The sequence below is a fragment of the Leptonychotes weddellii genome, chromosome 13, assembly GCF_054177405.1.
Source record: "Leptonychotes weddellii isolate Sample4059 chromosome 13, ASM5417740v2, whole genome shotgun sequence".
NCBI classification, from domain to species: Eukaryota; Metazoa; Chordata; class Mammalia; order Carnivora; family Phocidae; genus Leptonychotes; species Leptonychotes weddellii.
This window is the reverse complement of record NC_138381.1, coordinates 67,502,620-67,515,612: the sequence shown is the minus strand read 5'-3', so window position 1 is coordinate 67,515,612 and position 12,993 is coordinate 67,502,620. Positions and strand designations below refer to the sequence as shown.

General features: G+C 54.3%; 1 protein-coding gene across 1 annotated transcript in view; it reads right to left on the bottom strand.

Annotated features, from left to right (window-relative positions):
- Positions 1-12,987, bottom strand: part of GCN1 (GCN1 activator of EIF2AK4) — a 35,275-nt gene extending 22,288 nt beyond the window's left edge. The window contains exons 1-19 of the mRNA XM_081802085.1: positions 12,793-12,987; positions 11,805-11,994; positions 11,582-11,706; positions 10,636-10,814; positions 10,236-10,329; positions 9,548-9,661; positions 9,257-9,455; positions 7,914-8,069; positions 7,253-7,434; positions 6,093-6,173; positions 5,584-5,727; positions 4,262-4,389; positions 3,891-4,080; positions 3,612-3,682; positions 2,793-2,958; positions 2,246-2,440; positions 1,098-1,344; positions 538-659; positions 89-203 (exon numbers count right to left, since the gene is read on the bottom strand). Coding sequence (XP_081658211.1) covers positions 89-203; positions 538-659; positions 1,098-1,344; positions 2,246-2,440; positions 2,793-2,958; positions 3,612-3,682; positions 3,891-4,080; positions 4,262-4,389; positions 5,584-5,727; positions 6,093-6,173; positions 7,253-7,434; positions 7,914-8,069; positions 9,257-9,455; positions 9,548-9,661; positions 10,236-10,329; positions 10,636-10,814; positions 11,582-11,706; positions 11,805-11,994; positions 12,793-12,975 — 2,881 coding nt within the window. The 5' untranslated portion in view covers positions 12,976-12,987. The remainder of the gene's footprint in view (positions 1-88; positions 204-537; positions 660-1,097; positions 1,345-2,245; positions 2,441-2,792; positions 2,959-3,611; positions 3,683-3,890; positions 4,081-4,261; positions 4,390-5,583; positions 5,728-6,092; positions 6,174-7,252; positions 7,435-7,913; positions 8,070-9,256; positions 9,456-9,547; positions 9,662-10,235; positions 10,330-10,635; positions 10,815-11,581; positions 11,707-11,804; positions 11,995-12,792) is intronic.
- Between the last annotated feature and the right edge of the window lie 6 nt (positions 12,988-12,993).

The window sequence follows — 12,993 nt, the reverse complement described above, 5'->3', positions numbered from 1 at the left end:
AGGATCCCTGGATGGCTCCCCAGATCCCTGCAAGGGCAGTCTTAAGAAAAGGAGGTTGGGACAGAGACACCGAAGGGAACGGCCTTACCAGCCTTGGTCCTCCAGGATTCCTCCTCCAGGGCAGCCAGTAAGGAGGGGAGCACCAGCTTCACCCCGTGAGCACTCAGGTTGCTCATCACAGCCTTGGCACAATCATCTGCAGCCTCAAGGGAGGAGAAAAGGCGTTCAGGGGCCTCCTTGCCCAAGCAAGGGTCAAGGCCTGATGCCTATCCAAATGCTCCCCCTGCTGACCAACACTGACTGGGGGTCAGACCTTGTGCCGGGGCCTACAGACACAGCTGAGGAGGGTTTCTCATCTCACAGAGCGGCAGTGCTTTACTGGGAATCAGAGGAGTCCGTACCAGTAACTGGTACCCAAGGTACAGGCGGAGGGGTTCCAGCAGTGGGCCCTTGCACCCCCTCAGCCCCCGGGCCGAGACCCACGGCCAGCAGCAGCCCCGGCCGGCGGCGGGTCTCATGTGCATTCTCAGGACCTACCTCACGCACATACTGGTTCCCATCCCCGAAGCACAGCAACAGATGGGGCAGCACGTGAACCACGTAGGGCTCGAAGAGCTTCCCCAGCATGGTGCAGAGCATCTCGAAGGCAAAGAGGGCTCCTGGGGGAGAAGGCGGGACAGCTGGAAACAGCCACGGGCTCACATCCCTGCCATCTCCGCAGCCTCTGGAAACACTCAAGGCAGTTGTGAGACTACAGTGGCTGCCCCATGAGGGAGCAGAGAGCATGGGCATGGTTGAGCAGAGAGGAGGAGACACCAGGGCAGTGTCTGTCACTTCTTGGCACTAACTGCTAGTAAAGCCAATTCTCTCCCGGCCGAGTGAGAAAGAAGAGAGTCCAGGCCACCTCAACAAGGCCAGGATGGAAGAGGTGACACCATCTGCCCCCACAATGCGCACACACACACGCACACACACGCACGCACACACACACACACACACCAGGCCTCCAGTGGGGAGGGAAAGAACAGACTCCTTCCTCCAGCAGCCGTGGGGACCGACTTCCCACCCCGGGCGGCCCCAAGCTCAGACACACTCACCCTCTCGCCGGCGGAAGTTCTTCTTGTCCTGGATGGCGTCGGTCAGCGCAGCCATCATCTCCTGCTGTTTCAGCGACAGGATGCCCAGGCCCTTCACCAGGCCCGCCAGCCCGTAGGCGGCCCCTCTGCGTTCGGCATACCTGTCGGACTCCAGCAGCTGCTGCATCAGTCTCTGGATCATCCCTCCCGCGTCCTCTCTGATGGCTGGCACGAGAGGGGGCAAGCAGCTGGCCACGGACTCCTGGACCTACGGGAGGGGCCTGCCCCGTCAGTGCCGCCGCTCAGCCACAGCCGGTCCCCACACGGCGCCTCACCACTAGATGTCCCCAAGCCCCACCTCGGCCATGGCCTGTCAGACAAGCGAGCAGCGTTATAGGCCCGTGGGTGACACGGGCTCTGTCACGGTGTGCACCACATCCATGAAGCCTGGTCCAGTTAGAGAAAACTCCCGCAAGACCCACTCACATAGAAAGATCTAGAGAGAAGTGTGTTACTGCACCTGCTTAAAAATGGCCCAAGGCTTTCAGTTTTCTAACTTGTCAGTCACAAGGGGAATTCAGCCTTGCCTTACAGGGCCAGGCCCAAACCAAGCGCTTCTGCCTTTCAGCCACAGCTCATGAAGCCCGATGAGAGTATAGCCAGGCGCTGCGTTGCCAGAGAGCCAGGCGGACCCCCTGCAGGGGAGTTTTCAAATTTATTTAACCACAGTTTTGTAAACCTGCATTTGACACAATCTGGGTGATCCAAAATGCAAGTCATTTTGGGAGGGGAGAAGGGAGAAATATATACAGATGTTTTTCCAAAAAGAAAACAACAATCCTTGCACTATGGCTTGGAGACTGACTACACTAAAAGGCCCCTGAAGTGTGTAAAGAACGCAGAGGATCAGGGAAAGCTCAGCAGAGGGAGCCATCGTTTCTTTTTCTTTTCTTTTCTAATCTTGGTATCCCCAGTGCTGGGTTTGTACTAAGTGCAAAAAAAAAGACTATTAGTCTTGGGTGCTCTTAACCATAAACCAGGCTGCCCCAAGAGAAAGGATGACTACTTGCTGAGAACTAGGCCTTCCGGGCCCTGATCCCCAGCTTGCTCCTAGCACCCCGCTGCACACCTGCAGTCGGTCCCGATTCCCCAGCCCAGGAGGCGGGTACCTGCTGGGAGGGGGTCGAGAGGGCGGCGATGAGCTTGGCAACAATGGGTTTCACTTTGGGGTCGCTCTTGTCCAGGTGCTTGGCCAGAGAGCCCATGAGGACCACCACACTCTGCCGCACGGCGTCGTAGCTAGCATCGTTGGGCGCGTTCTTCAGGAACTCCTCGAACACCGGCAGCAGCGAGTTGACGTTCTCCTGGAAAGCCAAGCCCGCCCAGAGCCTCACGTCAATCCTACAGCCGGCGTCTGGGGATGACGGTCTCTGCCCTGACGACCGAGCCCGAGTCTGGCTCCGGGACCGGCATCCCGACAAGCCAGCCAGCGATGCCAGCGGGTTTCCCAGTTTTCTGGCAGGAATGCAGCAGACTTAGAAGAATTTAACACCCTTATGGGGTCTTTTTGGCTCAAAAGAAAATGAAATTTTCCATGGGGGCCAGTACCCAGCCAGGCCCCCTGGCGCTCAGCCTCCCTGCTCAGTCCTGCTCAGCATTGCCTCCTGCCCTGGCCCAGCCCACTCCCCACCCCCTCCGCTGGCTGAGATCTCTCACCTTCCCGTGGGCGTTGAGCGTCGCGAGGGCTGCATCTAACATACACTTCCGGACATCTGGGTTTCGGTCGTTGAGGGCATCAGGGACAAAAAACTGAAAGAGGGGCTTCACCTGAGAGCTGTCCAAACACTGGGAGAGCTTGTTCAGGGCCAAAGCCAAGCCACACCTGGGAAGAAGGGGGAGCCTGTCAGAGGGCGAGGGCTGGCCAGGGGCCTCCTCTGCTGGTAGGATCTATGCCACAAGGCAAGGGAACCTGCAGCAGCTCCCTCTGGGGTGCAAAGCACAGCGTGGAGCCCACTACCTGGTGCTTACTCACCAGTCTACACAACAGTCTCAACAACCCATTTATCAAATGGAGACCTGCCATCTGCCCAGAGTTTACCTCCTACAGGATGACCTTGGGCAGGGACCAGCTCTGCCTCTGTTTCTCCACATGTTGAGTGCAATGCCTACCCTTCTACCTCCAGGGCAGGCCACAGGAGGGGAGAGGTAAAAGAACCAAATGTGAAGGCACTCGGAAGTAAACTTACTCTACAAAGGCAAAGTGCTGCTATCCTTTTCAGCTAGAGGACAGTAAAAAAGTCCAGGGACCTCTGAGGAAACAGAGGCTGGGAGGAAAGGAGAAAATTGCCCAAAGTCACTCAGCTAGCCCAGGAGAAGCCAGGACTTGAACTCAGGTCCCTCTGACTCAGAGCGAGGTCTTGCCCTGTCCTTCAACTGCCCCATGACTCCACACTACCTCCTCTCGGCACCCAACCCAGCCAACCTGTGGCATCTCAGAAAGCTCTAAGTAGAACAGGACTGCAATGGCTGTTATACCTGGCTTCCCACTGATCTGGAGGAGATTCGGAGATAACGCGTCCCAAGGCATCCAGCACTGGGGGTGGCCGCTGCAATAGACAGGCTGATAAATGCACTGTGGTGCTCTCCAGCCGAGCCGGGCGAGCCATCCACCCAGCTGTGAGGCGGGAGATCAGTCACAGCCACCCTGGGCCACAGTGAGCTCCAAGACTCCTGTCTGGAGCAGGTCAGAGGACACACAGAATTCAACCCACCCTCCCCTGGCCCAGCCCGCAGCAGGGTGCACAGGCCACTCACATAGAGCTTCTCCTGGTAGATCTCCATGAGTCTGCCCATAACCTCTGCTGCCTGCCGCTGGTACCGGGCCACAGCTTGAGAGAGGGCTTCGGCCCCAGCCTGCCTCACAGCTGCCTCGTGATAGATGACATCATCGATCAGCAAGGAGCAGAGGTCTGGCTGCAGATCTAGGCCCATTGTTGACCAGAGCCTGTAGCAGACCAAAGAGAGGGACTAGTCAGATAAAGATCTGCAGCACCCACCCTGCCAAACCCGACCACCCAGCCCTTCTCTTGCTGTAGGCTGAGCACTCTGTGTCCGGTTTTTCCTAAGGGGAGAGACAATAGAGCAGGAAAAAGAAAAAACCAAAACAATCTTCCAGGGGTTCTCACCTCTCAGCCAGCTTCCGGATCTCCTCCTCCTTGTCAAACTTGACCACCCAGAGCCTCCGCAGAAGATTCAGGCCATTCTTCTCGTCGGTGTCAGGCGCTGGCAATACCATGTGGAGTTCCATCAGCCCCTGAGAGGGGGTGAGATGGAACTGAGTGAGGCGTGACTTTTTGCAAGATCTTCTGACCTGTCTCTTCACCTTCCTCTAAGCCTGTACTATCCAAAACCTAGCCACCAGCCGCATGTGGATCTTCAAAGTTAAATCAATTAAAACAAACTCTAAGTTCCTCAGTCACACCAGCCACATTTTTAAGTGCTCGACAGCCACACACATTGGCTCGTGGCTACCACACTGGACAGCACAGATATAAAATATTCCCATCACTGCACAAAGCACACTGGACAGCACGACCAGTGCTAGGGAGTGCCTGGCCTCAGCTCAACTCGTTAGCGGCTCTGGCTCTTCACACAGCTTTTTCTTTGAGAGATGATGGGCATATGGTGGTGGAATCTTTTTTAACGTAAAATTAAAAAACTTAACTCTCAATATGCAAGACAAAACTAGAAAAAGGACATTCCCTTTGTCTTTAAGAAAAATTTGCCACACTGCTATTGTTTTCCACATTTTGCCAAGAGCCAGTGAAAACTGTCACAGATTGATAGCAAGGGGCTGCAGACTGGCATTCGGGAAGCCCTGTCTCATACTCCAAGGGGATCCTTTAGTTTTTGGTCCAAAAGCACCAAGAAAAGCCAAGTACAAGGTGACAGGTTGAAAAAACAAACTAACACTCTGAATCTTATCTATCTATAGAAGTACCAAGAGACCCACCTTCCATTTTAGAAAACAGGTGAAGCTGGGGCACTGGGTGGCTCAGCCAGTTAAGCATCTGACTCTTGGTTTCAGCTCAGGTCATGATCTCAGGGTTTTGAGACTGAGCCCCGTGTCCGGCTCGACGCTTAGCATGGAGCCTGCTTATGATTCTCTCTCCCCCTCTTCCTCTGCCCCTCCCCACTCTCTCTCTCTCTCTGTTTCTCTAAAATTTATATATATATATATAAAACCAGGTGAAGTCTTCCAAGGTAAAGACAAAAATAGCCAGTGACACGCTGTGACAGTTGGGACAGTTGTTGTCCCCCTTCCTGGAATGATCCTGACCCACCCCGTGACCTCTTCTCTTTGTCCCCAGGACACAGAGGTGCAGATGTGAGGCATCTCCCATCATCATTTGATGGCATCATTTGAAAGAATGTCCCTCATGCAGTTCAAACACTTGCACTGAGGAACACGGAGTACCACTGGCCACGCAAGGGAGTGGGCGCATACCCGGAGCGCGGTGTCCCGCACGCTGGCACAAGGGGACTGCAAGGCACAGAGCAGCACGTCTACCTCCTCCTGCTCTGCGAAGGCACAGCTGTCTTTGCCACTGCTGCTGGCACACAGGGTGGTCAGGGTGTCTGAAGCCAGAACCTGAGGATGACATTGATGCGCTGGGCTCAGTTCAGCATATTATTTACTTCTATGGGGTCAGACAGGAGGCCAGGCAATAGGCTGAGGGGCCCAGAGAGGAATCTGAACTGAGAAAGCCCACCCCGAAACCCTAGTGGGGCCAAGTCCCCCCCCCCCCCGGGCTCCAGCCCAGGCCGGTGGCAGGCCCTAAGCAGAACCCCTCACTAGCTGAGAATGTTCAGGCTGGCTCTCTTAAAAGCAGCCCTTTAGCTCAAATCCAAAAGTGAGGGCTGAGAAAGAGAACTAGGACTCAACCCCAAGCACTGGGCCCTGAGCTCAGGGTCACAAACTGAGGTGCAGCAACAGCCAGCTGAAATCCAGATCACCTGGAGGCGGGGAGAGCCCGTCCCGATCACCCAAGTCAGAAGGCGCAGCATGGCCACTCGAGGCAGCAGCTCCGGGCCATTCTGAGAGAGAACAGCAGGTAAGGCAGGGTGAGGCTCTGGGGAAGGTCTGTAACCACGCCTGGCAGCACGAGCAGCAGCATCCTCTCACCCACAGGGAAACCCTGTCAGGTTTACCACTAATTCCATGCGAGCCAACCCCAGTCAGCCACCATCCTCTGGGACTCCAAGCAAACATATTCTGAAATGAACCTGAAATTCACACAACCTGAAATGCAGATGGCCCCTAAACACAGGGATACTTAACTTTACAAGCAGGAGAGAAGCGCAAAATAAAATGGGATATTGTTCTTTTACCCATCATTGGCAAGGTTAATTACAATCTGAGGCTGTGTTAGGTAAGGAGAGATGGGAACTCTCGGTGAGGGCATAGCTCAGAATGTGCTGCATAACCTAGTAACTCCATGCCTGAGAACATGTCCTGCGGAACGCTCATGCAGGTGCACAGGGGGGCACACCACGGTGCTGCTCACAACAGGGAGGAGTTGGAAACAACCTTAAAATATCAACAGGTAAAGAGTTAACTGAAACATGTGCCCCCACAGCGTAGAACCCTACACAGCCTGCAAAGCCACTGGCATGAGAGAAGACCAGAGTATATGGTCATATGAAAGAAGCAGGGCGATCCATTTTTGCCTTACTGTGTGGGGCTGTATTTCCTTTTTTTTGTTTTGTTTCTGTGTTCTTATAATTTTTAAACATATACATGCATTAATTTGGCACATTTTCAGAACATAATCTATTAAGAAGGAAACCCTTCAGTGAATGAGGTCCAATCTCATAATCACAAGCAAGTCAAAGGCAGAGTGATCAGCATTATCTTCGGAGTTGGAAAAAAACCTAACACAATAAATTGCTACAAAATCCTTCAACTTCTCCAGGTCAGAAACTCTCAGGAGACCTATAAGCTTCTTTGAGGCCGTGAGTGCTGCACTAAAGAGAACACTTGGATGCTGCTATAGATACATGCCCACACTCTACGACCCCACCAGAACTGCTGATGGGCCAGGAAGCGTGGACAGCCCCTGCCTCCCTGACCCCCCTTCTCCAAGCCAAGGGTAGAGCCGAGCTCCCCTGCCAACCTCGTCCACATGCCCAGGGGGGTTGCTGGGTGAGGCCCTCAGCTGGGCATGGACGGTGAGTATCTGAAGAATTTGGGCCATGCGCTCCTCCTCCTCCTCGCTGTGGTGGGGCATCTCAGTCAGCACCATCTTTAAAAACGGGAAGACTAAGGAGAAGGCTGGTGCAGACAGGGGCGCGGCATCTGTGAGAGCAAGCAGACACAATCTTGCAGGCATCTACAGAGCTGCTGCCTCGATTTCCATCCTCAAAGTGAGTGGGGCAGGGAGTAAAGGAAGCTGGAGGCCCTCTCTGACGCCCAGAAGCACAGAATACGATGACAGAGACGATAGCTGATAGCCCAGTTCTGAATCCTGCTCCTACCCTAAACACTGCCTGGTTCCAGGAGGAGAGAGTTCAAACACACAAGTAGATTCCAGTAATGAGAAGCAAACTCCCACTGGGGGTCACAGTGACTCACAGAATACCAGGACCCAGAAATTCTCCATCTGGTCCAACCTCCCCCCTACTTTTCAGAGAAGGAAACGAAGGCCAGGAACAGAAGTGATTCATCCAGGCCACACCTCAGGGAGCCCCGGGAGGGGGACACTGAGGCTCATGCACTTGCTGCACCAGCACATACGGCCTGGTGCCTCTGCTGCCCTTCCCTGCCCTGTTCCTTACCTGGCTCACCCTTGCCCACCCTGCTGGTGATGGTATGGCTATGCAACAGGGTCACCGCCCTCTTCACAGCCACCGACAGCTCTTCCTGGCACCATGACTTATCCAGGGCACACTCTGGCTTCAGGAGGCGTAGAGTCACGTGGCTCACCAAAGTGCCTGTGTCCAAGAGAAGGAACCCAAAGAGGATGACCAATACAGAGACACAGAATCTAGCCCAGGCACAAACCAGGGACCCCAGGCAGAGATGCCTCCTACTCTGACTTAAAAGTAATTAATGCTCAAAAACTAATGATGTAATGTATGGTGATTAACATAACAATAAAAATTTTTTTAAAAAAGTAATCAATGCTGCTGGGCCAAAATGTTCTCAACCTAATTTCTCATTTCATCTTCATGACAGCATTGGTCAGGGGGATGGATGCAGGTAGGCAGGCAGGAGCTGTCCTTCTGACACTAAGAAGTTATAGGTGTGAGCCACCCAGGGTTGTTCAGCCAATGGTGAAGCTCTACCCATCTGGAGCTCCCACCTTCCATGTAGTAAGCCCAGCCAGTGAGTAACTGTTTCAGCAGGCTCCATGAAGTGCCAACTCTTTTCCACTCAGAACTGTTCCCAGATTTCTGGCCTCACCCATAGGAACATCCCCTGTAAGCTAGGAAGTCGGCTTAACCCACAACAGTGAGGCCACCATAATGCCCAGCCACCCTACCTGGTCTTTGTTTCTCCATAGCTAACGAAAAGCTAAGGGTCACAGAGACCCCTCATCACGGACATGGGGCTGCTAAGCAGTTCTGGGCTGCACTCACTGGCCACGTGGCACCAAACCAACCCCATTACCACTGAATTTCTGACTTCTTAGTTTTAAAACTGTCACAGAAGGATCACACTGATTAGTGTCTAAAACTTCATACTCAGAATGAAGGCACAGCAGACGTAAAACAGGAGGGAGGAGGCAGCTCTATGTGGATCCTAAGGGTATGCAGCTCGGGGTTCCAAGGCTGCTTCCATATGGAAACAGAAGTCGGGGGTGCCTGGGTGGCTCAGTTGGTTAGGTGACTGCCTTCGGCTCAGGTCATGGTCCCGGAGTCCTGGGATCGAGTCCCACATCGGGCTCCCGGCTCAGCGGGGAGCCTGCTTCTCCCTCTGACCCTCTCCCCTCTCATGCTGTTTCTCTCTCTCTCTCAAATAAATAAATAAATAAAATCTTAAAAAAAAAAAAAAAAAAAAGAAACAGAAGTCAGTAGCCCAGACCACCACATGCCTCTCCGTAAGTGCTCAAGAACATCCCCGCCCCCCCTCCCAACCTGCCCTGGGCCACGCCCGCAGCCAGCAAACAAGAACTAACCCAAAGCCTTGAGCCTCAGAGGCATGACGCAGGCAGCCAAGGACAGGAAAGGGTTCTTGATCCTGGGAGCGGCCAGGGGAGATTTCAGCAAGGGCAGGAAAGAGTCGACCAAAACAGGGATATACTGGGTCAGGCCAGACGGGTTCTTGGCCAGGATGGTGTCCAGCAGGCCCAGCGCCGCCTCCAGTTCACCGTCCAGCTGCAAGCAGAGTTGTCCCAGGAGACAGGTCAGCAGGGCCTGTTCCAGATAGTGAGGAGCGGGTTTGGCCTGTCGGGGCAGTGGCCACTCACCTCCTGCAGCCGTCTCCGGATCTGTGCCTCCTTGTCCAGCTGGGCCTGCAGCATCTCCTTCTGCTTACTGGTCAGCTGTACCTCCTCTTTTATGCCTTTCTTCTTCTTTATCTCCTAAAGGCAACAAGCAAACCAATTCCAGCTCCAGGGAACACACCTCCCTCCCCGCCACAGAGCAGGGCGAGATCAGTCCCACAGTCAGCACCATGCCAGCTCTAAGTCTGTGACCTGGGCCCCCAAACCCGCCGTGCGGCCTCCCCCGACCTCCCACAAAGTCCACAGCCACCTGGTTTCCAGAGGATGGAGACAGTAGTAGAGAAGTAATTTCTTACTGGATTCTCTATTGACAAAGGCAAGAAGAGCCTTTTATATGTTAGAAAAATGAAAAGGCCCTCAGTGTGCTGGAAAGGCTATTCTAATCACGCGGCTTCGGAATCTAAACCTTCGCCTCCCTCCTACAGATGCTCTCCCCCAGTATAAGTTGCAGCCTGGAAAAGGCCAAGAAATCACTCATTCATTCAACAAGCATTTACTGAGCACCTCCATTGGTAGGGGAACCCGGGGCTGGTGGAGGGGTCAGAAGAGTGTGCATGGGCCCCAGAATGACCCCGGGTAACAGTATACACGAAGCTGGGAAAGTCACCAGGCTGAGGCCACCAAGCTCAGCAGCCACCCCACAGGAACTCACTTCCTTGAGCTCCAGCTCGATGATCTGCTCCTTGAAGGAGTAAGCTTTGTTCTCTCGCTTCATGTTGGCCTTCTTTATGCTGTCCTGCTGGGCACTGAAACATCAAAGCAGGTAATCAGCCAGCTTCGAAACAGCCGATAGGTCCTCCAGCCTCCCGCCAGCCGTGAAAGCCCAGCTAGCTTTGAAGTTGCATGCACAAGCAGTGCACGCTACCTGACATGCTCTTGTATCCCAGGCCTAAGCATGTGCCTGGAACAGAGCAGTCCTTGTCCAAAGAACGGATGAGTGATTTCATTTATTCCTTGTAACATTCACTCCTTAACCCTATAAAGGAGGCCTTTCTCTCTTAGAGGTAAAAAACCAAGGCTTGGGGCAACTGAGTCCACGAGTGGGGACTCACCTCTGGATGATAGATTTGTCATACAGCTCCCCGGCAGGGGTCTGCATAATGGCAAACTCCTCCCGCGTCACTTGGCGCAGTGCAGGGTTCTGCACGGAGGCAGTGATGGTGCCGATGAGCTGCGGGAGGACCCGGTCCGGGGACAGGATGGACAGGGAGCCCATGGCATTCATGGAAGACTGTCAGACAAACAGACACGGTCGGGGTGTGACAAGGCTGGCACTGGAGAGGGGTCCTGCCATGCCTAAATGCCCCCAGCTACAGGCTCCTCCTGTTCTGAGCACTGCCCGCCATTGTAGATAGCGGCAGTGTGAGCCTGCCTTCACGGCAAGCGTCTCCCACTTGGTCTGGTACCAGCGCCCTGACTGGGTGTCACACTCCCCCTCTACTCTCAGTCTCCGTGGTGCAGGTGGAGCTGCCCCTGCCTCTTCCAGAGGTGGGCATGTGACCTAGACCACAAAGGCTCAGAAACAAGCTCAGGGCCCAAGCCAGGCCACCCAGGGGCAGTGAGACCCCATGCCAGGTGAAATGACTGGAAAATGCAAGCTTTTTCACTGGAGCTGATGGGGGACAAGCTGTAAGTCTGGAAGTATATCAGCTGCCCCGCTACGAGAAGGGGGGAGACTGCTGGAGAATGAAGGCCCCAATGGAGCACAGAGATGAAACTGAGATGGAAGAGACAGAGAGATGGAGAGCAAGAGAGATGCCACCTGCAGTGTCCTGAAGATAACATCTAAGTCCCTGTAGCCAGCACGACAGTCATACCCTGTGACTCAGCAGTCAGAAGCAGCAGGAAGCTCCCTCTTGTGCTTAAACCATTTTGCATTTTCTGTTACTTGCAACCCAAGGGGTCCAAGGCCCCATTTCACCACACCTGCACCTATTTCATTGAAGCCTCCCTCTGACACTCTGACCTGAGGCCAGGATTAGTCCATATGCCAATCACCTGGTTCAGGGGACTCTGCGTGGTGATGCTAGGGATGATCTGATCCAGGTGCCTGGTGATGAAGCCTTCCAGGTCAATCTTCATCCTGGCAAGGAGCGCTGGCCAGAGTCCAGACTGCACTGCCACTAAAGGGAAGGGGAGCAATTTGAGGCCTTCTGCCCGGCCTGCCCTTATCCTGCCCAACGGCGTCCCTGCCCCTCCTGCAACCGCCCCCAGCACAGACCTAAGGATGGGTGGTGCGAGATAATCAGCATCTCCTGGGCCAGCTGTTCGGTGTTGGTGGTGTCGCCCTCCAGTCCTGGCACCCCGGAGATCACACAAAGAGCCTCCTGCAGGACCCTCGGGGGTACGTAGGCCTTGCCTGCCTCAGTCACCTCCCCAGCATCAGTCACCAAAGCCTCTAAGGGTAGCACCTACAAGGAAACAACTCATGAGCCCCCACTGCTCTGAGCCCCGGGCCGGCCTGGCACACAAGAGACAAAGATGCCAGGGACACAGCTGCCTTTCACACATGTTGCTCTCTGGAGCTCCTGGTAGAGGGGAGACCGATGCCCAGCTCCCTACATGGGACCTACAGGCTGGGAGATGTGCCTGGAAGAAGCACACATGACTTTGTACCTAAGAAGCCCATGGAGGGGAAAGGCAGCCACAAAAATTGGGCCAGGAGACCCAGCCAGAGACCCCAAGTCTGTCACTGGCCCACATCCCTCATGAGGGATTAGGGAGGGAGGGAAACAGGGCACAAAGAGCACTGAAAAGGGACGAGGCCTTTGGGGTCACTTCTGCCACCCACTGGCTGGGAGACCCCTGGCAAGTCATTTCAGCTGCCAGAACCCTGGACAACTCATATAAAATAAGGGTATTTAGCCTGCCTGCCTTTTAACAGCAGTGTGAAAAAAGCAAGAGAGAACGGGTAGCAAATGCTCTAAAAATTATAAAGTGCTTTAAAAACAAAGTGTTATTCCATTACTCAAGAATAAGAAGGCTGAACTACATGTCATGATTCATGGGAAGAAAAGCATCTCTGAAAAGAAAAAAGAATTACATGAAACAAGGTGTTATCAGAGCTCAAGGGCAGGGCAGAAGATTCTTGCGTCACACGGTGTCTGAGTGAGACCAGCCCAGGAAGAGACGACCTGAACTCCCTCGGCATAACCAGGGTGGGCTGAGCGGGGCAGCAAGCCCCAGTTCTGGAGCCCAGATGCCCTCACCTTGTGAGAACTGAGGACAGCCTTCAGCTCCTCCAGGAGCCCGAATGCCAGCTTAAAGCCCCCAAGAGAGGACAGCAGCTTCCGGACCGTGTGCTGGGCCTGCCTGCGTACGCGCCAGGTGCGGCTCAGGAGCACCGCCACCAGGGCCCGGTGGTACTGCCTGCAAGCGCAAGGACAAAGCATGCTGGGGAGGGAGCGCGG